Source organism: Lathamus discolor, chromosome 1, assembly GCF_037157495.1.
Source record: "Lathamus discolor isolate bLatDis1 chromosome 1, bLatDis1.hap1, whole genome shotgun sequence".
Taxonomy (NCBI): Eukaryota; Metazoa; Chordata; class Aves; order Psittaciformes; family Psittacidae; genus Lathamus; species Lathamus discolor.
The window spans coordinates 113,176,516-113,202,762 of record NC_088884.1 but is presented as its reverse complement, the minus strand read 5'-3'; the positions used below and the strand labels follow the sequence as shown (position 1 = coordinate 113,202,762).

General features: G+C 42.0%; 1 protein-coding gene across 1 annotated transcript in view; it reads right to left on the bottom strand.

Annotated features, from left to right (window-relative positions):
- Positions 1–26,247, bottom strand: part of EMCN (endomucin) — a 55,115-nt gene that overhangs the window by 20,903 nt on the left and 7,965 nt on the right. The window contains exons 2-6 of the mRNA XM_065691348.1: positions 16,809–16,868; positions 14,209–14,310; positions 13,793–13,906; positions 6,809–6,952; positions 361–393 (exon numbers count right to left, since the gene is read on the bottom strand). Coding sequence (XP_065547420.1) covers positions 361–393; positions 6,809–6,952; positions 13,793–13,906; positions 14,209–14,310; positions 16,809–16,868 — 453 coding nt within the window. The remainder of the gene's footprint in view (positions 1–360; positions 394–6,808; positions 6,953–13,792; positions 13,907–14,208; positions 14,311–16,808; positions 16,869–26,247) is intronic.

The window sequence follows — 26,247 nt, the reverse complement described above, 5'->3', positions numbered from 1 at the left end:
TTCACTAGCACAGGAAACTCTTGCTTTACCCTGGGAGCTGCTGCTTCTAACCACAGGACAAGGAATGAGAGCCACTGACAAGAGCAAGCTCCTTGGTAAACACTCTATTTATATCAGTTTCCCATTGCATCATGCAATATGCCAGACCTGATATTTCTTTTGTGCTCCCACCCTGTTTTCTTTTCAGTATCTGCTAGTCCAACAATGGCATTCAGTTGAAAGCACAGCAAAGTTATGCATTGCTACATGCTGAACATCATTCCTCTGCTTCTCTGTACTACATTTCAGGCTGCCCCCCTCCCGCCCTACACCAGCCTTTTTCATCAGCGTGCACAGAGCAAACTCTTCTATTGCACTTACTTGTTGATTGCGTTGGTGAGCTCATGTGAAGGCCTGCAATAAAACAGAAGGAACAGGTTTGTTAGTATCTGTTTTAGATGCCTGGAGTCTTCACATCATACAAACTGACAGGCCCTAGCAACATGTTCAGTAAACCCATAAGCAATGCTGCCCCAGAATTGGCAGTCTGACACTGTTCCCAAGCCTAGAAAGTCTGAGCTGTGAAAGTCTACAGACATCCCTTAGAGTGAGAACAGAATCCAAAGTCCAGCCTATGCTAGGTTGTTATTCTGCTCAAGAGAAGAAAATCCTGCATTAACTGATAACATTCTTAAGAAATTCCTCTTGCCAAACCCAACCAAGCACCTGGGAGTGAATAGCTGGCATTTAAGTGACAAATAAGCATTTTAATAAAAGAAACTCAAATGCTTAATTGAGACATATCTTCAATTGTCACAGAAGCCTTTAAAAATGAATCTTCATTAACTATCTTGGTACTTTTGGCGAACAGGCTGCCAAGCAGTAGGAGTAAAAGACACTGGCAATAAGGAAGAAATGGACCTTGCAGAGTGCTCAGTGCTTACTGGCCCACTCCTGGCAGCTTCCCCCAGCCACTTCACAAGGTTTTGGTGCAGAACACTGTTTTTTTGTTAGCCTTTTGTTAGTATGCTGCTGCTTTTGTGCGTCTAGACTATAGCAGGCTTGGAAATTAAGGCGGCTGTGAATACTTCACATTTGGAGGCTAGCCACAGGCAACCATCACTCCCAGAGTGATTTTTATTACTTTGCATTAAATCTCTCCTGCAATCACTCTACAGTCAAAGGGAGGCAGGCACCTAACTCACCCGTGTCTTTGAGAATAGACACCTGTGTGAACTGGCAGCAAAGCATTTACATGTTTGTACAAGACAGACTGTCTCTTGCCAGGGACGAGCGACTGGCCCTCTGCCCACCTGGTGAGGCCTCTCACACTGGATTACTGGAGCTGCCATGGAAAAAAATCCCTCAGGCACTACATCCTCAGCAGTCATTCATTATTTTGAGGTATAAATCACAGCGTTTGGTCACCTTCCTGTAGGCTGGAAGGCACCATAAAACCCCCCTTGCTGGGTCTCTTCAGGGTTCACTGCAGCCACAGCATCTGTGGGAAATGTGGTGCATCTGACCTAATCCCAGGAGCTCCCTGGGAGGACATAACCCACCAGCACATCCTCTGTGTCCCAGCTGTGCCAGTCTGAGACTGCAGATGGAGTGGCATGGAAGCAGCTGTAAATCCAGGCAGGCATAAGGCCTCTCCCCTGAGTGCCTAGGATTGCAGTGCTGCTCCTCTTCCGTCTGGGGTCCCAGGGGAGTACAGATCCACTCATACACCGTCGCTGCTCTTTTCTGTGCTCTGGACTGATGCTTTGCACAAAGACAGCTCCTACTACTGGAGCTGTACTACAAATGAAACACATCATTCTATTGCTGTTAATGTACTCTTTGAAAACCAGAATGGCTGCTCTTGTTTTTCATCCTCTCTACACCCAATTAAAAACATAGATCACTTGAGCCACCAGGGTGCAAATAACCACTTTTGCTAATGATATATGGGACAGAGTTTTAACTGCACTGTAATCACAAACATGCATGAAAAGCACATTCAGATTAAAAACCCAAGTACTCAAAAGTCAGCAGTAAGAGCTCTGCTTGAGCATACTAAATATGAGTAATGCTAAGTACTCTGAAGGTATACAGTTATCTTACCCTGGCTTCCTAAGATCCAGAGCAGATATTTTTCCTAAGCTTTTTATCATGTCATCAATCTGTCTGCAAAAAGCAAAGTCACCTTGTGCAGAGAGGATCTCTGTAATGATTCATTAAGCATTGTTTATAGCATATTTGAGTAACGCTAACAAGGGCCAAAGAAAAGCTTTCGGGAAATTAATAACTCGCCTGTCAAAGGAGGTTTGGAATTACGCACAGTACAGAATACAGCAGGACACATGGCTGGCATTAAGGAAACATCCAAATATGATATGGTTGCTTGTCACCCAAAAACTGCCATTCCTTAAGCCTATAAAGAGTGGGATCCCATGGCAAAAAGTACCATGAGGTCACACCACAACAGCTGAACAGGCAAACTATAAAGTCCTGTGTGTGCATATTCCTGGAGAAAGGCAGAAGACCTTGTCAAGTCTTACAGATAGGTCACTTCTCTACGAAACTTCAGACCTTGTCTCCCCAGTCTGATGGACTTTGGGCTTGCCCAAGAACTCCTCACCCCTCAAGACTGTAACATAATTATACATTTACCCTTAAATTCACTCGTGCAAACAAAGTGAACTGCCTTGGCTCAGATTAGAGCAAATAAATGAAGAGAAAAAGCATGTTGAGCCCAAGATGATACTGAAGTCTATCCCAAAGAATTCAGGTTGGTCAAAGCTGTATGCAGCTGACAGTAGGCTCTGTGAACAGGAAGGGTCGGGTGATCTGCAGTTCAGTATCTGCAGGCACAACCAAAATCACACTGCTATCCTAGCCAGACCTCACCACTGCAATAAAACCAGACAGCAGTGATGATCCCAGATAGAAAACGTGTTATTCTTTAAAGACAGCACACATCTACAAACACTAACACTACAAGCATCTTTCCCAAAGACATCTCACCCAGATCCTGCTAGAGCATGGAAAGCTAAAAAGGAAAAATCTCCTGCCCTTCTCTCTCTCCCGCATCTCCAGTATGCAAGCAAAGCGCCAGCTCACCCTCTGCTCAGAGATTGCTCAGCCCTGCCACACAAACAAAGCTGTGCTTATCGGAGCAGTTCAGCAGGTGCTTTCAGTTTGCGTTTTCTAAATAACCATCCAGCGCCCCTTCTGCTGGTGGGGTCACATGCTGCTGTTCTATAGAAAGAGAAGGACAGAAGGAAAGGCAGCATTTTGCTTACTAACATAGTTACCATAGTTGTTGTAGCTGCCTGTTCAGAGCTTATCACATCCTCTGGGGCCGTGAGTTAGGGGGCAGATGCTCTGCATAAACAATCTGGGAAGATTTCCAGATTCATCATGAGAAGTGAGGTGTGCAACACTGGCTGTGCTGAGTCCTCAATGTGCGATAAGGAGGACAAGGATAACAAATTTGGCACGTAACAGTGGTTTGGTTTGAAAATACCTGCCTGAGCCAGTTCAGCACTGGTTAGAAACTTGACAGATGGAGAAAAAGACCAATAGCTAACCTCTCCCCACTCTGTTCTCCAATGACCACAACCTAAGCAGCTTGGATACCCCGCAGTTTGCTGCTTCTGTTTTTGGAGGGCAGCCACATGAAACTGTGTTCACTGGCAAAACAAACGAATAAATTTGGCTGATTACTCAGAGGGGATACCACAGTATAAACCAATGCAATCAAAGCAAAATTAAGAACTTTAAAAAACCCCTCCTGGCCCTGACCGTGCTGTAGAGTGAGTGCATTATCTGAGGCTTTGCTGTATTTCCCATCTCCCAGGCACTTAGATTTTTGTGTATGTCTCTTTGTGAAGAAGCTGAAGATACAGTGGGATTTTTTTTACCTAATATCATTATCCAGAGTTCCTACACAGTTTGCTTACAGAAAGAGCCAAACCCTCCTTGTCTTACTCATAAGAATTTTTCTGAGGGAAATGCATCCCGCGAATCAAGTGAGTAGGATTTATAATTGGAGGAGTGCAATAAAGATATCAATAGATGCAGCAGGTTGATTCATCTGACAGTTTATTATAATAGATCATTTGATCTTACCACTCTGCTGGGTGAACTTCAGCTCATTGTGCTCTATGGCTTCTTTTGTTGTTTAGGTCACAGGAAAAAAAGCTACAACACTTGCAGTACCCTGGATGTATTGAGACCCTGGCTGATCCATTAAATCTCTAAGTTTTTGTTAATTGAACAAAAGGAGAAAATTAAATATTAGCAAGCAAGCCTCTGTGGAGGTGGAGCATGAGTAGGAGGTATATTACACATGACAGCTGAAGTTAAAGAAGTGTATGTGTCAACGGCAAGCATGCAGGTTGCTCTCTTTGCTGCAAACAATCCCTGTTGCCTTCTCTAGCTTTGGTGAACACTACGCAGTCCCTCTCTGTGGTTGATGATTTCAATCTTCTTTAATACAGCAAGCAATAGTGTTCTCTGATGTTTCTCCAAGTTGTTTCCTAGGCTCCCCCACTCATTTCAGTCCCTCTCCAGCTTTCTGTGGCGCTCCTCCCACACCCTGATCTTTTGATATGGCTGATTGGAAACTTCTCTTCAAAATGTGCTTCGGTTCTGCAGCAACAAAGGACTTCCTCAGCAAAATGGCATTTTTTTAAAAAATGGAAAATGGTCTCTCTATATATTCTTTTGCAGCGAGGTTAGCCAGCTGGATTATTTTGGTTGAGCATATCAGATAAAACCACTCTGTTTTGGACCAATATCACATTAATTTGTCTTCCCCTGAGCTCCCATGCAGAAGCTGTGTCTTGGGTGACTTTGGCTTACAAGCTCTGCTATCCCTGATGGGCTGCAGTACCAGCCCCACTGCGGCTACCAGATTGCGCTAGGGAACACAAGGTGTTCAGCTCCTATATAAGCCTCTGAATCAAAATCCAGAGAGCTGGGAAGAAATAATCTAATGGCTGTGACAGAGTCAGCATTTCTTCTTATCTCAGCACAGGATGAAACAACTGGCTTCACGCTTGCATTGCTTTAGAAGTTATTAGGGTACAGCACAGCATATGGCTTCCCTTGGCCTTGAGTGATTCCACATAGGGGAATAAATCTGTTTAGAGGGAATCATAACATATTTTTCTTAAAGTTTTTAATGTATACAGAGAATAAGGGAGCAAGGGTGGTCTAAGTGTGCACCCATTTGGGATAAGCTACCAAACTCATCAGGGTAAGTAATGGAATTTCTTGTATATTTAAGCTGCAAGAAAGAAGCGAGGAGCTGGTGAGGAGACAGGAAAGTGTAAGTGTGGAAATCCTGGTGCAGAAGGAAGTGATTTTGAAACATCAGTTTTATGGGAACTCAGAGTGCTGGCTATGCCAAGCACCTAGACTCATCCCCCCCGGATAGATGGGGCTTTCTCAGCCAAGCATCTTGGGTAGTTCCTGAGCTCAAGGTTTATTGGTTTTACAGCAAGGTGAGCTGGGTAAGACGATGTCTTCCACAAACAGACCCAAGGAAAGTTGTGAAATTTTCTGAGCAAATTTTAAATGTAAAATGTAATCATACAAACAATGTAAAAAGTAATTCAATACGTGTGATCCATACCCAGATATGCATTACAATTTCACTTTAACCTGGAATATTTACGTGTGTGAGAGAGCCTTTAATTAAAAACTCTGTAATTTACTGCTTTTATCACAGTGTACCAATGATAAGGTGTCCATACCATGCACGTCTGCCGAAAGACACAAAACCTAACAGGATAATCACTACAGCTCACAATATATGCATTATGGGACATAGGCTTACTGAAACAGTTGTGAAGAATCCTCTCTAAATCGATGACCTTGGATTAAACATTAAAAAAATACCCATTCAACTTCCTTAAAATGTTTATTATTATAATATCTTTTTGCATGTTTCCAAGTGCTTTAACGTGTACTGGGAATATTACTCCACTTTTATATCCAGTCCTATCCTCTATGAGTTAAAAATCACAGTACATGTGCACGCTTATCTCCCACAAACACAATCCGGAGGTTGTAAAAAGGCTTGTATTCCTTGGGGGATGTTAACATGAATAATAATTGGGATATGCAAACTAAGTGAGTGTCCTTATTGGATTTATACACATGTACTGAAAGTAAATATTGAGTGAAGACCCAAGAGGCCTTAAGAAAACCTGAATAAGTGGTTCTTCAGAATCTGGGAAAGTTAAGCCAGCTAGAAGATTAATAAATGATCACTCTCATAACCTGGCATCTTCACTGTGTTGTTTAGTGGACAAATACATCAACACACCCCCAGAAAAATGATGTAACAAGGCTGGAGTTGGGAAAGATTAATATCTTTTTGACCTTGCATGTGACCATGTTGTACTTTGAACAATGTCATTTAGTTGGTAATATGCATTAACTTGCCCTCCAGATTTATTAACAATTGTAAAAATTATAGCTGTTTTCTCCTTTGTCTCCTTTGCTTTGCAGCCAGAGGATTTATCTTAATGACCTCCTCTGGCAGTCAATGCTACACAGTGACCACATACAGCATATATAAAGATCGCTATTACCTGTAGTAATTTATATCCTCCTGTAATGACACTGAGTATCCCAACTGAATGTTTTGAAGTCCACCCATCACTCATCATAATTTCATAGCTAGATGAGGTAGCCACAGTGTACCCTGCATGAATAAAGAGGTGGCCCTCATTCCAGGACAACGTACAGCACATGAAGAAAAGATTCAAAATGATTTGCATCTTTTTAACTGCTTCCATAGGAAAATAGAGTGTATGTTTTCAAGACTTACCTGAGGTTCCAGGAGCAGAAGTGGTTTTTTGTAGAGAGATTGTAGATGAAAGGGACCATCCCTCAGTGGATGAAGACCATCCCTTAGTGGATGAAGCGTCTGAACTCTCATTTTGTGCCAACTGTGTTACATTTGCTTGTGTAGCTGGAAATGAGACAGATATTCAGGCAAGATACACTTCTATAAGCATTGTCTTAGATCCTGGACCATCCCCCAGACAAAAACTGGCACCATCATAAAAGAGACTTCAGGTCAGAAAGCACTACAGCTTCTGGTAACTGCTTGTCAAGTGATGAACCATTCCTATGGAGTTGTTACTATGGGCATAGTTGAGTCATCTTTAAACCACATTCTAGCATCAGAAAGAGCCTCACACCTGTGCAGAAGACAACCTAGAGCTCTGACTTGGAAGCCCTGAATGACTAGACACTATTGCACCAAAAGCAACATGAGCAGAAGAGAGAAGCTTGATTACTCCCCCCTATCGTTCACCTTCATTTTAAACAAAATAGATAAAAAGTAAGCTTCAGCCATAACTGTCACATAACGTGATAGTGTAAAAAGTTTTAGGGTTTGTAATTAAATGCAGAGTTAATTACTTCATTCTGTGCTGTTAAGGCCTAGGAAATAATATATCCCTGAATATTAAGGTGTGAGAAATTAAAGTGCCTTATTTCTGCTCTCACACAGTCAATAGAGGATCAAGGCCACCTTTGCCACAAGATTTCCAGCCCAAGGTGAGTCCAAGATGGAGCTCATGGAACTGAAGGTCATCAAATGACAACAAGAAAGAATGTAAACTGTTCCAGTACAGCTGATAATTCCCATGTCTATGCTCAAACCTCAGCATAACAGACAGTGCATACTGAATAAAACATAGGGGTGCCCAAGAGTAACCTTATACTTCCTTTCTGGTATAAATCAGAGATGTGACTGAGCTGTAAAGTGTTTTCAGTGCCTCTTCATACGAATTTCAAGCACTAGAACTAGAACAACTTCAAGACATGCTTTAGTACAATGAGTGCAACATCATGCACATGCACATCTGAATCTTGAGGGACACTTCATCCCACTCTTTATTCAGAAACTCTGATTATCAGTTTGGCCCTTCAAAGAACCCTTTTTTCAGGGGAAAAAACTCTCAGTGCCCAGAGCTTCCTATTGTACCGTCACACACCTTTAACTCGGCCTTTCACTTCCCCTCTTTTTAATGAAGTGCAATACCTTGGAAAGGCAAGCTTCAAAAAAATCAATGAGCTAAGAAAGAGTGAGCTGAAGTCACTGGAGTCAGGGGATTCATACAACATTGGGAACTGAGAGGAGCTGGACAGCCAGGGATGGCATCTTTGAAGGTCGAGGCATGGAAGGAAACCACACCAAAAATTATGCAGAACAAACCTAAATGCCTGAAACGTTCATTGGAATTCTAGTGATGAAAAGCATAATTTCACTGTCAGCTCCCTCCAGAAACCTCAGCATTGTACCTCTTCAATATGCAAGTCTAATTTTCACTAGAGATTAATGAGGTAGAGTGTAAAAAGCTCCTCTACCTCATTTTTTTACTATGGTATAATGCAAGGATCCAACCTGCATTCTCATCATAGAAGTCTTGAGCGAATCTTCAAAAGCAAACTTCTTCCTCTTTTGTTTCTTACTGTGGTTGCTTCAGTCATATTTTAATTGTTTAAAAATGTTTAAATTTTAATCTCAGATCAATTAAAAGAAAAACAAAAAACCTAAAGAACCCCCCCCCTCTTCCTTTAGGATGCGTATGCTTGTAACAGCAACAACAACAAGCATCTTGTGGCTCTCCTACCAGAAATTAATAAAAGCTTGCATGGGAGAATGAAAACTAAGGCAGACTAACCGAACGCCTTCATGTGCAGAGACATTTGAACACAAATATGCTTTGTGAACACTGCAAAACAATCAGTGTGTGGGAGAGATGAGGAGGGAGGCAGCCAGTTGCCTTGTAACCCCACAGAGAGCTGTTTTCCCATAGGGATCACACGTTCTAGGCGTCCTAGCAGTCCTGGCAGCAGCCCAGCCTTGGGTGCTCCTCTTGTGTTTGGGAGCTGTGAGAACAGATTGTTCTTGGGAACATGGGCTGTATGCTGGATATGCCTCGGCAGGGGATTGAGAAGGCAGGGATGCTAGCATTTCCTTTTTTGTTTTTAATTCAGCCTGGGTGAGATTCTTCCTGCTACTCAGATAGCACCAGGTATGACTCACACCTTTACCTAGGGCTCAGTGTGAAGGCTGTTGCATTTATTTCAGTAGACTGCAGAACAGGCTCTGAGTGCTTGGCGTTGAGGGGTGAAGTAGAGGTGTAAAAGTCTGCATGCCAGTTTTGCACGTTTCCAAGATGAAAAACACAACCTTAATTCCACTGTACTACCCTAAGATTAAATCCTAGCAACCCAATTCTCTGTTGACTTCTGGCTTTTAAGCAGCTTCCAAGCCTTACGCCTAATACACAGCACAGGCTCTACCATCAACACGCTTTGGAGGTTGAATTCTGTGCCAAAAGCCTATGGGAACAGAAGCATCCGTATCCAGCCATTCCTCACGTACGCAACGGCACTGCTGACAGAGCAGTACGCCTGCTAGAAATCTGCCTTTCTGATAAATCCCATAACTCATATCTACACAAGGTTTAATTTGATCTCAGCCGGAGAAGACGGTGCAAGTCCTTACTGTGGTGCCCATGCTCTGCGCGGGAGCAGGCGGGTTACTCTGCGCGGGCACACAGTGACTCAGTTCTGCCATCCCCACTGACACATCGCTGCAGTAATTCATCACGCTTAGCTCAGCCAGCTGCAGCAGAGATTTCTGCCTGCCTGGCAGGGGGAGGCCTGGGCTCACAGAAAAGCAGCCCAGTGGAGAAGGGCGGTTGCTGCTGCTGCAAAAGCACTCACATCATCGGTTAATGGGTTTGTTGTCAACAGCTGATTATGAATAAAAATGGTAAAGCAGTAAAGATTGTAAAATAGCTGTCCAAATGGGGATGATTGCTGCAGCGGCAGAACTCCCTGGTGGTGATGCAGCTCTCCCTGCTGATATTTTGATAGGATAAATGACAGTGTGTTAACACGTATTTGTCAAAGGGATAATCAACAACAGTGAATCTGAAACTGCTCTCAAAGCTGCTGCCTGAGCCTCAGGTATTTCCTTACATTTTGTGCTCTAAACCCCTTTATTTTCTTTAACCATCTGTAATTCCACACACCCTCACTTGATCTTAGCATGATTTTCTACTTAGCGTACATATAACACACATATATTTTGGCATTTCCCAACAGTACTTTAAATTTGCTTCACAGCAGACTGCTACCTAACTAACTTTAACATCACAAGATGTGTCAAGGAAGCGGCAAATACCCTGCATATAGTCTATGCACTACAAATATTCACATCTGTACGTGCGTTAAGACCTTACTTGGCCAATGAATGAATCAGGGAAACACCTTTACGTTGGAAGAAGGTACTGCACCCAAACCACATTACAATACCAGCATGAGTGCTTTGTTGATGGAAGACTAAACTTTCTCCCTTGAGCTCCTGTCTTTATCATAAACAAACATATACGCTTCACCCCTGTAATCAGTACCCTGAGAAACCATTTGCATTAACGAGTGCATTCTTGAAAGCTTTGAAAAAACCTGGTGTAGCAAACCCAATGCAACTTCACATCCATTCAGAGGAACGAAAAGTGGCTAGGGAGGTAACCAAGCAGATTTCAGCCCATAGCTGAGTGCATCTGCTGTCTGCCAGCTTTACATTTTCTGGTAAGCAAAAAACCCCAAGTATTTGAAAATATTTGTTTTTAAACATTTCTCTGCCTAACATGCCTCAGCAGCCAGCTATACTCAGTGTTTACCTACAGCATGTGCCAATGATCTGAGAGCAATGCACGTTACCATAACACTCTTGTGGTAGTTTTACTGAAGTAATTACCTGCAGTTCAATGAAAAGAGAAAAAAGTATCACTTCCACTCTTTCCATTTCCCACTTCTTAATATTTAATATTTAATATTTCATTGCACCATGATGTATCATCATCCAGGAGAGTGGCATGAGATAAATCAGAAACACAACAGCCAAAAATCCACTCTTGTAATTTACTACCTTGAGCACTGATCTTGCATAAAATGCTTGCTCTGTATTCAAGGGAGGAAGAACATAATCTTTTGTTGCATTTCATTTTGTATTCTCGTTGATAACTCTTAAGTCTCCCAGGATATGAAATCCTGATTGCAGATGCGACTTGCTGTAGTGTGGCACCATATAAATTCTTGTTTTGGGACCTGAACTGCACAAGTGAGCTCACTAACTAAGTGTGAACTCCGGGATTTGATCCCTTTATTAATAAATTAGAAGGTTAAAGAGACAAGTTTAATTGCTTGTCTTCCAATACAATAAACAGGGCAGGAGGGCAAAAAGGGAGACATTGTACTTATTGCCCGCAGAGGAGAAGAATACTGAGGATTTAAAAAAGAAAAAAGACAAAGTCGTTTGCATGATTTCACAGCGTATGGAGCACTGGGGGCTTTTCCTGAATCTATAATAAAAGGTGACAGCAGCCACAGAAATTGCAGCAGAGACAGGAAGCCCTGTCAAATCTCTGCTGTGTGAATGCAATCATTTACTGAAGCTTTTAGCAGGGACTGAAGCAGAGAAAGCGATTACCTCCATTGCAAAACAGAGTTGCTAGGTTTTTATTGAAAATCAAGTGTAGTAAAGTTAATTTTGAAGTGCCATAAAGGCACCACCAATTTCTGCCTCAGTTCCATATGGCCAGCCCAAAAAGGGGGAGAAGTGAGTGCTGGTGAGAGTAGACAACCTTCATCTCCTGTCCATTTTGGAGAGCAGAAATCTTGCTATGCCTGTGCTCAGTTCAGGGAATGCAACTCTCCCAAGCCCTGTGCTACTGCTGGGGACACAGGCAGGGACTAGGAGGATGCAGTGAAGGCAATGGCACCTTGCCATGCCAATACATGGGTTAGAAACAGATAGCTGTAGCCAGCAGCCAGAGGGGTTGAGGGGTCTATGGTTTTTTCGCTAGCCCCACATCTGCACACTCCCTGCACCATGCCTGTTCCCAAACCTTGTGCCCTGTCCCACGTGTTTGTGCTGAAACCAAGGCTATGACTTTCTTGAAAGGCAGACCAGGGTTTTGCCTTAAAACCCACTCAAATTGGTTTTCACATACACAGTTTTTCCAAATACTACTTAGCATTGAAAGAAAATACAGTTCCAATGTCTTCTTTAATTTTCCTTTTGAGAAAGGGGAGCGAGAGGCATGTTAGCCCTGTTTCTGTGCTCATTTATCACCATTTTTTATCACAAGTTTTGGTGGTTTGGGGGTAGGTTTTAGCTTAAATGAGGAGTTTTAAAAACAAGTAACAACCCAAGAAACTAGGGGAATTCCAGCTGGTGGGAAAAGAACTTAAGAGGAACGGAAAGAAAGCGTGTTGGTGAAAAACCTTGCACCCAGGCCTAGCGGTACCTCCAGCACCATCATACCTCCAGCACCAGTGTTTTGGAGAGTCAGTGCAGAGCAGTGGCTGGAGCTAAGCTGTACTGGCAGGCATGCCTTTCCTTGTTAGCTTTCCCTCCTCTGCTGGGAGCTCTACCTGTCAGCAAGGTTTAGTTCCAGGTGACTGTGCCACTCTGGTACCCACAAGCCAAGCAACCTCTGCTAAACTGAAAGGACTTGGAACTGCATCCGTAATGTGATGTGCCATGCTGCAGGCTTTTGACAGGCTCAGAGCATCACAAATGAAGGCTTAAAAAGATTCTCTGTGGCCTTCAGTATCAGTTCAGCAGCCTGTACATCAGCCAGACTGTATTCTGTGACTCACTGATACTGGCATTTAAAAGCCAAGCCAAAATCTGAAAGACTTCAGGCTGATAATCAGACTACTCCTTACACCAAGCACAGTGGGAAAACTGCATCAGAAGATGTAACCACTAACTGAAAGGGTGATTACTCTCCAGGCAGTTTAGCATGCTCAGATCCATGAGGGCTGGCTTTAAAGGAAAACCTGCACAAAGAAAGCATGAAAACCGTTTTAGAGGACTCCTTTTTTAGGTGAGGAAACCAAAGGAAAAGAAGTCAAGTTCTAATAACTTGTGACAGTACAGGACACTCTAAATATCAGTCCCAAGAACATTGGTGTATCACTGACTGCTGAGTAATTATTTTTCATTTTTTTGAGTCAATTAGGTATACAAATGGAGTATTTCTAAACTGTGGTTCAGCAAAAGACTTGAGCAAATATTTTCAGTGCACTTCAGAGGCAAAATAAAGGGAGACTGAATTTCATCTTAAGTTTACTGAGCTCATTTTGGATGTTAATATACTTGGTTAAATTAATCCAACTACTTGCTGGATCTTTCAGATTTTTTAATTTTCTTTTTCTAGAACCCAATCTGATGTGCTGGGCCAGCACACATTATTCTGAAGATTCATGGGGGTATATTCCCAAGATTGATGCAGGGTAATTAGTATCACTTCTCTGCTTTCAGTACTGTGACTCATAATAACATAGAACATAAGGAACTGTAGCACTGTAACATATATAAAATAAAAAACCCAAAGGGGGCTGTTCTGACACCACTCTGCTGACAGAGAATCACTTATGTTTTAGGAAATACTTATAAAAACCCCAACCCAGCCACATAAGAAAATAAAAATATTAAAACCCTTCCAAATACATGTCAATTACAAGGAGATTAAAATCCTGTGTGATGGCTTCAGGACACTTCCACTACCAATCAAAGGTATAATATGCTTTGTGTAAGATTCTAGGGCGAGATTCTTTAAAGTAATATGGCAGGATGAATAGTTCTGCTTTCCCAAACCTTCAAATCCATAACCAAAACTACTCTTTTTTTTTACCTCTTTTTATTGCTCCATACTGTTTTACAGAGATGTAGTGTACCATGAATCAGAAAGGGCTCAATGAAATTATCACTTACCGTTTGTTGAGCTGTCACTTTTATATGCTGCTGTAGTGGTCACTTCTACTGGTGGTTGTGTTGTTGTACCTTGTGTTATTTGCTGTGTGGCAGTAGGCGCAGAAGGCGCGGAGCCTAATAAAGGAACACCATTCAAATTATTTCCTTGTTTTTGTATGCATACATATGCAGACACACAAAACACACCTTTGCCTTGCTTGCAGACTAGTTTTGAATTATTAAAAAATATTTCATTTAAATTGAAGATCTACAGGAAGAGGGCTCCCTTCACTGCAGAGAAAGCCACTCTGTGTCCCATAGGTGGGTTATCCCACTGAAGACAAGCCTATGATAACGCAGTTACAAGATCCTGCTGCTTGTTTCCTGATTGAATGCTGGAACAGCATCAACAATTAGGGCAAAGAATTTTCACTTACTGCTTGTGATAGACTCATCTGTAGCTCTGATTGCAGTTGTTGTCAGCACTGGTGCTTGAAATGCTGTTGCTCGTGAAGTTGATGCAATTAAAGCTCCTGTTACTGCAAGAAAGGCATTCACATCTTTAATGATTTAATTTGCCATGCATAAATAAACATCACATACCTCTAGCTACCTTCTCTTACAAAGGCAGTGAATTTCCGTTTAAAGTCTGGCACTTCCAGAACTTTCTTACCCACACTTTTTTAAAGAGGATTCAAAGTGCATGTGGGTGCTGTCAGAGGGAAGGTTTGGCATGGCTTCCAAGGGAAGAGGTGAGAGGAAAGGAGTTTGGCATGGATGGATGGGTTCACTGTGCTGCTGGACTAGACTGCTGACCAGCACTTTACTGCATACCTGTTTAACAGGAGAAGGGATGTAAGCTCCACAGAAAGAAGTGAGTGACACACAGCAGCACAGATTATATATCACAGGTAGAGAGCCAAAGGGGAAGAGTCTACTAATCTTTGTGCAAATTTTAACTCTGCTATTCACCTCAAGCCCTGGCTGAGTCTTCTTTTCTGTCCAGCTTTCCCAAACCAGCTTGCTCTGCACCCACATTTCTGTGGAAAACACTCCAACTGGCAGGACTTTCTCTGAGGTGTGAAGCAAAGCTTAGGACTCTGTGGATGAGATTAATAGTATTCTCTGATACATGATATCCCGCAAGGTGAACTTGTTGCCCTTTGTAAGGTGTTCTCCAGAGAAGCTGAAGGAAGAGGAAAGGGCTCCCTTAGGCAGCAGGGATCACTTCCAGCTACCACTGGTATGGAAAGCTGAAAACAGAGTTGCCCAAACATCGCTGAGACAACAGCAAGGTTTAAACCAGTTTAAGACAAACTGTGCATGGATGGCATACTGCAGGACCTATGTACTCCTGGCACATGCTCAAGGGAAGAGACTGCCCAAATTGCTGCCAATGAATCTGGGCTAAAAACCCCATAACTAATAATTTCAAGAGTCCAGCTTTCAATTCTGTAATCTAATACAAACAGAAAGTGCTACTGTCAGCTACAGAGACTCATTTAAATCCCTGACAACAACCCAACATGCATCCTACTACCTCTTTCCGTGGATGGGATACATGAAAGAATAGGAACAAATCATGACATGACATGTCATTTTCTCTGATATGACTAGAGTACTTCTAAATGCAATGTTCACACTAGAACTTTTAAAGCATAAGTTATACTGTTTTCCTCCTCTCTTAGTTTTCTGTCTGTTCGTGTAGAATAGCAGTGCCTCAAAGAATGGATCTCCCTGGGAGCTTGCCTTACACCCACAAAGTGCTTTAATCTCATAGTGGGCTTCTGATGCTTTTCTCATAGGCATAAATAACAATTCTGCTTTCCTTTCTGCGACAGAAACTGCAAGAGAAATTTCAGTGAATCATCAAAAGAGCTCATTCACTGTGAGGTGTTGAGCCTTTATAAAGTGCCTTTGAAACAGACGTTAACATCAGAGGTTTTGAAACATAAAAGAACTGCAACACAATTTGAAAAAGACTAATTCTTCTGCTGTAATAACTGTAACATGCATACTTCACCTGGCTGCATCTTATTCACCTCCATTACTTCAAGTATATACTCATAATCATCTCAGTGCTTTCAGCTTGAAAACAGCCTCATTAGCATATCTCGTTAGTATCTGCAACTCGTGTCCAAGTTTTCTTCTTGCACATGGATCACTTTTTTAATGCAGCAGTCATCAGTATTCGAATTAATAAAGGAGTTGATATTTAGCTCACATGAATGAAATATGTTCAAAATGGATTTTTCATAACTACAAGCCTACACAATAAAGAGAACTGAATGTGCCAGTTAAAGACATAAACCAGAATCACAGATTTTTACCATCTGAAGCAGGTATTTTCTCTGTTAAGTCTTCATAGTTTTAGAACTTTAGTTAAATAAAATTTGATCTAGTTGAAATAATCACAAACAGAAGTCAGAGAGAATGCAGCTTTTGAAACTGAGCAAACTGGTGCTGATCCGTTACCCTCAAAAGTGAATCTTGATATCAATAGTTTCAAGAAGTTATCAGTAGATTTCTTGCAAGTGACAGCTCTATGCACGTTTATTCTCTCCTATCAACTAAGGCCTGACTTTGGCATATATTGTGTAATTCTTTACTATCAAAACCCATGTCCTCTTCCATCACTCTATATCCATCAAATGGCAGCTGCTGCCTGCCGCCATATCCCGTGAATGATGCCGTTTCCCAAATTATTCTCAATCTAACAGCCTCTTGAACTATGAGTCTTAACTGATTTGTTTATATTTGATCACAAGTGGACTACTCTTTGAAACCATAACAACTCACAGAATTTCAGCCTTTTTGGACTGAAACCATTTTTGCATCCTGGTCAAATTAATCCTCTCCTTACTAAGATTCCTCAAGCCTTTCTTCTCAACAGTTTGATAAGAGGCCTAGGGAAATATGTTGCTCTACACTCACATGGAATAACTCATCTAATTTCTCCTAGAAGTTGGAAAAGCTGAATGCTAAAAAGGCAATGTGAGCTTCAGAATATCAGATAATAGCAAATTTGAACTCTTACCAGATTTTGATGTTGAGGAAGAAACAGTTGCACTGGCGGTACTGGTTTGAATACCATTTTCTGAAAAAAACACAGAAATACTCATATTAATTTTGCAACCTTCCAGACCTATTTAGCACTACATAGGCATATTAGGCAGACAGCAGCAAGGACCTCCTTGGAAAATCAAGTTCAAAAGGTTATTAGTAGAAGCAACCAAATCATATGACTTTGCTAGCAACCTTTCAAGCTGTATGCTAAGTCTCTTAGTTTTGCCCTCACTGCTGTAATGGGGAGCATCTGCTGTGGCCTTTCTCCTTGCTCTGTGGGTTGTTTTCTAGCAGGCAATGAAAGACTTTTTGCTACCTGTTCCTTTCCTTGAGCACAACCATGGCCACTCTGGGGCTTCAGGGTGAAGGATTAACTAAAATAACTGGCTTCAGGAGTAAGCACCCTTTCGCCTGCCTTGGAGAAACAAAACTGTACTGGTTCCTTGGCTAGTACAAGCACTTCAGGAGCAGTTTTCAGCATCACCCTCGTCCTTGTATGAAGGAAACAGCAGACTTCACAGAACACGGATTGGGTAGCACCAGGTTGAGGAGTGACTGACTTTTGCAGTTGCCCTCAAGGCAGTGCTCCAGCTGTTGGGATATTTACTGCAGTAAATGATGCCAGTCATAAAAATCCTAGGTCAAGTTCGTAGGCAAAAGTCTCCGATATTGCAAAACAAACTGACAACCCCTCCACCCCACCCCAAACCAAAAGCAAAATAATTTCTATATCTTCTGGTTGTGCTGGGAAGTTGTAACAGAATAACTCAACTAAAAGATTCGGCTTCAAATAAGATTTTCAGTCTTATTGCTTGTGTTCATATCTCTCTACTAAAAAGTTAGGGGGTAGAAAAGTTACATTGCATCAGGAACAGTGGCATTTCTTAATGATTTGACACTGCTGTGAGACAAGGGTGGGCACATTTGGAAAGGAAGATACCAGCTGTATGACTGAATGAGAGAGCAAAATGGCACAGACTAATCCCCTAGTGCTTTCAGGTTTGCAGCGTGACATCCTGTCATGCTGCATTAGCATGCTGTAATACAGACATTGCAAAACTGAGTCAGGACAGCATGTCACTATTCTTGTGTGACTCCATTCATGGTAATATCTGCTGGCATTCTCTCTTTTTTTGGCTACAGGGCAGAACAATCAGCTTTGTTCCCTTTGCTCAGCGTGCTGTGCTCCGATTAACATTTCACGAGCACCACCGGAGGCCTGCCAGAGTCACAGATCTAACCTGCAAAAAGCATAATACATAATACAATTACAGGAGCCCTGCAGGCACATATTAAGGTCTAGTCAGATGAACCCTTATAATTCCTCTTCAAGCAGTGAAAGACGTTATCAGCCCTCTTCGCACCTAATGGGTCACAGCTAGTAAGTTGCCCAGTGAGCCCCTCTTTCCTGGGTATCTTTTCTAGGTATACTGCTGTCTTTGTAATGGCTCACATGCTGGCCTAGTCTGATGCGGGCATATCCCATACCAAATGAAGTCAGTTCCCTATGGGCCTGCTGCTGCTCCAGCCCTACTCCCCAGGGCACACGACTACAGGAAGACTACGCACAGTCTCTAGCACACTGTATTTAAAATACAGATTTTTCTTGCCGTTTAGTTACCCAGCCAGAATAATGTTTCATAACCCACACTTGAAATACTTTGAAAACAAAATTAATCCGAATAGAGCAAAAAGCAATCTTGTTTCCTAAACAACGAGCATTTTTCCATCTCTTCATTCTCATTACAAGCTGCTGACAAAGCTACTGTAATTCGCCATGCCACAAGGCCACAGCACAAAACCAGAATGTTTTTTTCAACAGTGCCTACATTTCATATGGTTTGTTATAACATCTCTCAGTAACTACCATGTCCGTAACACCAGCTAAACACACTAGCTGGCCAATTAACTCATTCCCTAATTCACTCTTTCCTTAACTCAGCATGACTTTGTGGCAAGCTCATTGCAATACTTAGTTTATTCATCCTTTAAAGGCATTCCATTTAATAACCATGCAGATAGGCTGAGATTTCCTCAAAAGTAAAATAATGAAAGTTTACATCACAATTTGCTGATTTTATCACAGGTTAGAGATACACTAAGGTAAATTGGATTAGCAGAGTAGAATAAAGTAGTTTCATGAATTGTTCTCTTGAAATAGTGGATAATCAAGTATACTTTGAAAATAAACTGAAAGCAACATGCAAAAACGCTTAAAACTTGCCAGGATTTGTGGGGAGTGATTAAAAGAAGCAATAGAATCGGCGGCTTATTATGCCCTTGACTTGTGACTAAGGAGAATCCTTTTGGGGATAAAAGCGAAAGATCAAAAATAATTGAGACAAGAACTTTGGACCATTAGAGACCTTTGCTACACAAAGAGAGAGACAGAAAGGTTCATTTTACTGCTCATATCAGGTTGGCTGCAGCCTCAGGTGACAGACAACCAAGTAAGGTTACAATGGCATGGCTTTTGGCAAATTTAGATGCAGTTACCCCTTTGAATCAAGAGTACCTTGATGTACTCTGATACGGGAGTAGCCAAAATCTAGTCAGCAATCCACACACAAACCTCTCCCACTTATGCTTACTGGCAATAATCTCAACCAAAAGAGCATAGGTAGACCTGTGATGTAGCACGCCTGTATCTGGAGAACATGCACAGAGCTAAAATGTGTTCAGCTGTGACACTGGGCTGAATAAAGGGCTGGTGGCAGTAAAATCCAAAACGAAAAAAGAGAAGAGTCTAAAAGTAGATTAACAAGGCAAGAAGAAAACAGAACTGTGAGTGAGATAACAATACAGGAAGAAGATGGGAGTGGAAGGTCAGGAAGGACCAGAGGCAGTAAGACAATAAGTGTGGCAGGGAAAAATAAGAAAGAATTAAGAACTTGAAAAACATTTGACCCATAGCCACAAGGCCAGATTGAAAAAAAGAGTAACTGCTGGGATTCTGTTTTGTTTTGGGTTTGGGTTTTTTTCTCTCTTTCTTTCTTTCAGGTTCACAGAATTTCCCTTTGTTGTCTTTTCTGTCTTGGATTTAAATGGTACATTTGTTCTAAAATTAAAGCAACAGTACAGTCATCTGTATCTGGGCTTCAGACATGATTTCGAAATGAACAAACTGAAACACTCACTGCACTTACTTTCTTTTCTAAAACTCAGAAGGGGCCCCTGTATTCAGGCAGGGCTGACCAATGGCCACAGTCGTCCTCAAACTGCAGCTTTTGATGCAGGCTTTGGTCTCCAAGGTCTCAGAGCTTGGAGTTTTCACCATTTCTTCCCTCTCATTATCTTTACCTTTACACTGGGAAGACTAAGATAAGCAGGTTTTGACCTTGTGTTAATTAGGTGCCTGTTACTGCTATTATCAAGACCCAAAGAAAAAGGCAGAAATGACCGCGTGATACTACATCAGTAGTTCTGTTTATATGCTACAGGATACAAACCACTAAGTTTAAAATACCACATGAAGCAGCCAATGCAAAATGAATGCCAAAAAGTCAAACCAGAAACAATCTTAAAGATTAACAGATTGTTCAAAAAAATATATCGATTATTTTCATTACATGAATTACTGAATTTAAATGCTGTCCAATTTCGCATCAGTATCTGATTTTGAGAAGAAACTATTTTAATGGAAAAGTCACTATCATTACAGAAACAGTGAGTGAAATAGCCTGTTTGACACCTTTCACTTGACCCTACACTAGGTAGACAGGAGTGTATGGTCATATTAAAATCCCTCCATTCAGATGACCACTAGTTAGACCACAGCTGAAGTACCTGGTACAGCTTTGGAAGGGTGTTGAGAAGGGTCTGGATGCATGGAAGAGGGTGTTAATGGAGAACCATAAGAATCATCAGGAGTCTAGAAAAATCTCTCGGGAAGGACTGCAAAAATTATGTTTGCTTAGCCCAGAGAGGGAAAGATTAATGGACAGCATGATTGGTAACAGCACCTAAGTAGCTGAGGGGCTGCAACAGAGACAGAGGAATAAACTTCTCATTATATCCACCGAGGATGAAACTAGAGACAATGGAAAAGGGAAATTTGGACTAGAAACTTTACAGTTTTTTCAGTGCCTGTGTCAAGCTGATGGCATAGCAGACAGAAGCTTAGAGTTTTAACCAGTTTCCTGATGAGGACGAAAGATATTCCCACTCACAACCAGACCAATCTCAAAAGGCTGTAGCAATTACTGAAGAGGTATCTTGAGGAAACCTGTACACATTAATTTCCTGCTTCAAAGCTATACAGCAGAATCTACAGGTGGCAGTGTTATATTATGTTTGTTTATTGTATATTATATTACGGTTGCGTGTGTGATCCTGGGCCTTTACAATTATACACAAGTCATGGAGAAGTCAAAAGTTGCTTTCTGTCTTTCCACACCACCAGAAATGAATAGTGATCTTTTCCCAGGAAGCAAATGATAATTCTGCCAGCCCCCACGACCGTGATAGAGCCTCCTGTAACAGCTGTTCCAGCATTATCTGTGGGAAGACTGTACACTTCATCTGGTGTCTTGTCCTTTCTGGAGAAAGTTATAGCTGTCCTTGTGAGAAAAGCTGGTATTGATATTCTCAGATTTCCCAATAAATAGCTGCTGCCTGACAATGTACACAGCCTGTTTGCTCTTACCTTGGAGCTCTGCTGTCTGTTATGTTTTCTCTTTCATTTTCATTTATTGCTGCTTCATCTCTTCATTCCCTTATCTGATCTTTCCCCAGGCCCAGTGTAGCTCTGACACTTCTCTTATTTCTGTTTTCACTCCTCACCCATCTTTCTTTCCCATTTCATGACCTTCTACCCTAAACCTTGAGATAATGTCTTTTTTTTCCTTCTTTTGCAGTGCATGTCTGTGTAAAGGTTCATACACCCCCCCCAAAAAAAAAAGAAATGGTTTTTCTAGATGAGTAATTCATCTCTCATCAACCAGGCATTGCACAAACACCCCTCCCATTTGCAGAGAGCAAAAACAAGTCTTAGTCACTGCTCAAACCCTACTCAAGCCCTCCAAACAGAGCTCAAGTGCATCTGAATACATTAATTTAAGGATCAAACTTAAGGTTTAATTCCTGATGTAGAAATAGGTCTCCTATGGGGGAGAGGCTAAGCCTGTATGTGCTCTTTGGCTTTCCTCCTCAGTAATGTTTTGTGGAGGCCTAGGCTGTACTTCCAGCCGAGGGGGACAAGGCAAAGTGCTACAAGCGGCATTTGGGAAACCCAGGCTCAGTCTCCTTCACAGCTTTACGGTAATATTCTGCCAAGTCACATATAAGGATGCTTTAAAGTAGCTGCCACAGATGCTTATGGCTGGTTTATAATGATACGGTGCTAGCCAGTTTCCCAAGGATCTGCCCAGCTTCCTGCATATCTGTGGCATCCATGCTACAGTACTGTGCTACCATAAATACAGTGTGAGGTCACCAGTTTACAGCTTTCCTGGCTATATAATCGCAAATAAGATAAATGGCTACAACTGTGGAGTAAAGATGACTCCATCCTTCCCGGAAAGTCTATGTGGAAAAATACAGTTTAATTAGTTTAGATGGAGCTTCTGGAACTTAATCTGCCTCATTCAGATCAGTTTGGGTATTTCTATGCATTTTGCCACATGGACACTCCCTGTGTCCCATTTTCCAGCTGATAAAAGAGGAAAATAATACGTTATTTTTCGGAGGACTACAAACTGCATCACACAATAGCACCACATGCTAGCATTAATGAAGTTATGCAAGAAAAAGAGATATTTGCAGGTCAAGATCTCAAATGCATCTGCGGTTTTTATCAAGCTGCAGCGTTTGCATTTGCAACCGATCTCAGATTTCTCAACATTTGCCTTTGTCTGGAGCATGTGTTCAATGCAGAATCAACCCTCCGAAAATACTGCAGAAAGCCATAAAGTAGGACAGAGCAAGGAATGGCATTAATTTTAGGTAACTGTTGCTATTTCAGTCCTCCCCCTGCATTTCTTTGGTTTATTTTATTTCCACTACATACAGCTTTTTCCCCCCACGTTATAATTGCACAAATAAGAGCTACCTAATACCAAGAAAAACGCATTGCTAGGAAATCTGCAGGTTCAAGAGGGCATGTTTCTAAGAGCAGAGGGCTTCATGTACAATGTTTTGGTAAATCTTATGAGCAGTGACGCCTATAATATTTTCAATTTCACCTGTAGTGTTTTGTTAAGACTGAAATTGTGACATAAAACCTCCAAAAAATCAACAGTGCTGAACTGTGATCATAGGGTTAGGTAAAAATTACTAACCCATACTATGCAAGTTATTTAGAAAACCAGTAAGCACTGCAAGCAACTCTTTCAGGAAACATAGATGCCTCCAGATCACAAAACCTTCCATTTGGGTTGTACTACTAGATAGGGCTTAAGAGCAATTTTAACAGTATTGTTTGAAACCATCAATTCCTTTCTTCCTATTCAAAGCTCACAAATGCCGAATCTACAAATTAAACATGTCAGAATTAAAAAAAAACCCATCATATTAAAAATCTGCAAATATTTTGCTCTTAAAGAACTAATTTGATGAAAGTAATACTCTTTCTAGTACATTTAATCCCTAAGGACTTGTGTTTTACATCTTAAATCAAGGTTCAGAAGTAATTGAGTGAATGGCTGGAGCTGATAACAGTGTGTAGTAAGGGGTGTTAATTTAAACAAAGCCATTTGCAAACTTCATGAATTTGAAGCAAACTCAAATTAAAACGCACAGCCTTCATAATACTTCTCTTGCTAAAGCATGGCATGCCTCACACATACATTCAGATGTGGTTTTAATAGGATCTGCATGTAACAATTCACTCTGTGACAGCACTTGGTGAAAGAAAACCCAAATCCCTAATAACAGTCCCATGCTGGATCGCTGCCACTGCAGTATCCTCACGAGTCAGGACTGCAAAGTGGTTTTGCAGCCTGGTCAGACAATGCTTTCGTGCTTCTGCAGATGTTCTTAATGCAGCCTTCTGCAACATAAACCATTTTCCTCCTCAGGATTTCCTCCATTGTGAGTATCTTACAACAGCAACTGGAAGGACTGTGTGGATCCTGAACAAAGTTACACCGGTCATGTTAAAGTTGAACCCCTGTGAGATGTAGTCACATACTCCAGGCAATGCTCAAAACTGTAAGGCAGGGGGAGAGGCCACATATTTTGCTGCCTGATGCCAACCAGCTGGAACCCTATAACTCCCACTGCCTAGGGAGGTGGGAAACCACCTCCCATTTGTCAAGCTGTTACCTTCCTTTCAGTCACATCTCTTTAGCAGCAGACTGAAAATATACTATTATAAATCCTACATGTTGAGGTCTTAAATTTAAGTTCAACATTCTACTTCTCCACTGTAGCTCCTGGTCCTGGTTTGAAGGCTGGTGTCATAGGACAGACGACCTTCTACAAAAGAGAAGGAAGAAACACGGGCAGGAGCATGTGGGAAGACACCAAGGCAGGAATGAGAAGCTCCTGGGCCAGAAGGGCACAGCACCCTCCCTGCGGAAAGCAAAAGTAGCTGAAAACAGGAGAGGAGAGGAAAAGCATAAACGCAAAAGCCCTGGAGCTGGAAAGGGAGACAGGAACAGAGCTGCTCTTGCGCGGCCTGAGAACAGACAGCAGCAATCGGGGCAATGAGGGACTTTGGCTCTGCAGAGGAAACGCAAACCAGGTACAGTGGAGGCAGCCCGCTGCCAGGGCTGAAGAGAGGAAGGAAAGGGAGACAACTGCTGCAATTTCTCCAACAGGGAATAGCAAGAAGGTGGGAAATGCAGCATTTGTGCCAGCACTGCCCCAGTGTTCCTCCTGCTTGCCTAGGTGTGTGGCTAGAGTGCCCCAACACCAAGCACTAGCAGAGCTGCTGGGAATTACTGATTCCCCAGGCAAACAGCGCTGTTTCCACTCTGCAAAGAGCTCCTGCACAGGGAGCCACCACACAGAGAAATACTGAGAAAGCAGCTGTCGAGAACCAGCCTCAGCTAACATGGCTGTGCATTGCTGAGGGCTCCCCCTAAGCAGACGGTAATGAGAAGGGTTGAATGAGTGCCCTGTATTCTCTTATCTGAAAGAACCCAAGCACAGCATGCTTTGCCTCTCACCATGTGTGGACATAAAAATTTGGGTGCTTACTAGCCAGTTTCATGGTTTCCTTTACTAACTCAGAAGAAATGCCATCTCCTTATCAAGGGCTTTTAATCCCAAGCTTTCTCAGTGCACTTTCTGTTCCTGTGTGATGCTTGGTGGGTATCTTTATTACTGTGTACTACAGAGGGATGAACACATTGTTTGCACTCCATAAAATAATAAATGCACTCAGCATGCTCATCAGCACTCCAGCTTGCCTTGGACCAGGGCTCCAAGCTCTGTGCTTCTCTTTATTTAAACCTGTTAAATCTATTGAATAGGTTTTAATTAAACCCTTTAAAGCTGTTTAAACCACCAGATTGTCACCCTTTGATGGTGATATATTTGTCCCTCCACGTGTAAGATAAAAGGTAGGAGTTACCAAGGGTTATTTTATAGTATGAAAAACAAACTGCCACCTCCCTTGTGTTAGTCATGCTAAATCAATTTTTAAAATGTCTTTAATGGGTGCAGTTTTATATAGAAAGAGCTTTTTACATATTGTGCGTTTCTGAGTAGAAAAAGAAAGAAAGGAGAGCCCCTTCCCCTGCAACAGGAAAGAACAAGAGCGTTGGTGTAAGTCACCCACACCCATAAGGCAGAGAGAAAACTATGTCCTTCTGTGGGTAATGCTTACAATGCTTTATCCTTACCGTGCTATTTGCAAGCCTATTTTTGTTTCCCAGGAAAGCTGTGTTTGGGTAGGGCAGATATGAAACAGCCGGAGGGGAAGCTGAGACCAGGTCAATCTGTAGCTCTCCTTTGCAACGTGCCGCAGCAGCTAGTAAAATCACAGTGCTGCCCTGTGTTTGTGATCCAAATGCATCTCCAGCAACATGACTAATTGTATAATTCAGGAAAGGGTCACTGCAGCGTCCACTATAATGTATTTATTTTTAGCACATCCGGGATTAGCCTAGACACCCGTTTCAGCCACACCCGCCCATGCCACCCTGCTCCTGACAAAGCTCTGAAAACCTCTGGAGCATCAAAAACCTGTTCCCATCGAGAAAGTCATCTTTTCCACGCTCCTAGAACAAAGGTTCAGTGGTACAGGCTATCCCAAAGGGAGAGTCCAAAATGGGTTGTACAAGCCCAAAGTGGAGTGCAGTCTCATTGGAGTTGAGTTATATGCAAGGATGAAGGATATACTTTCAAAATATCTGATTTCTGTAGCTGACGCATATAGCTGATGAAGACCTTGTCTGAGAGTATCTTGCCATGCTGATTGTTTAGTTTCTACCAATCTGATACAACTGCTAAGCTCAGATGCA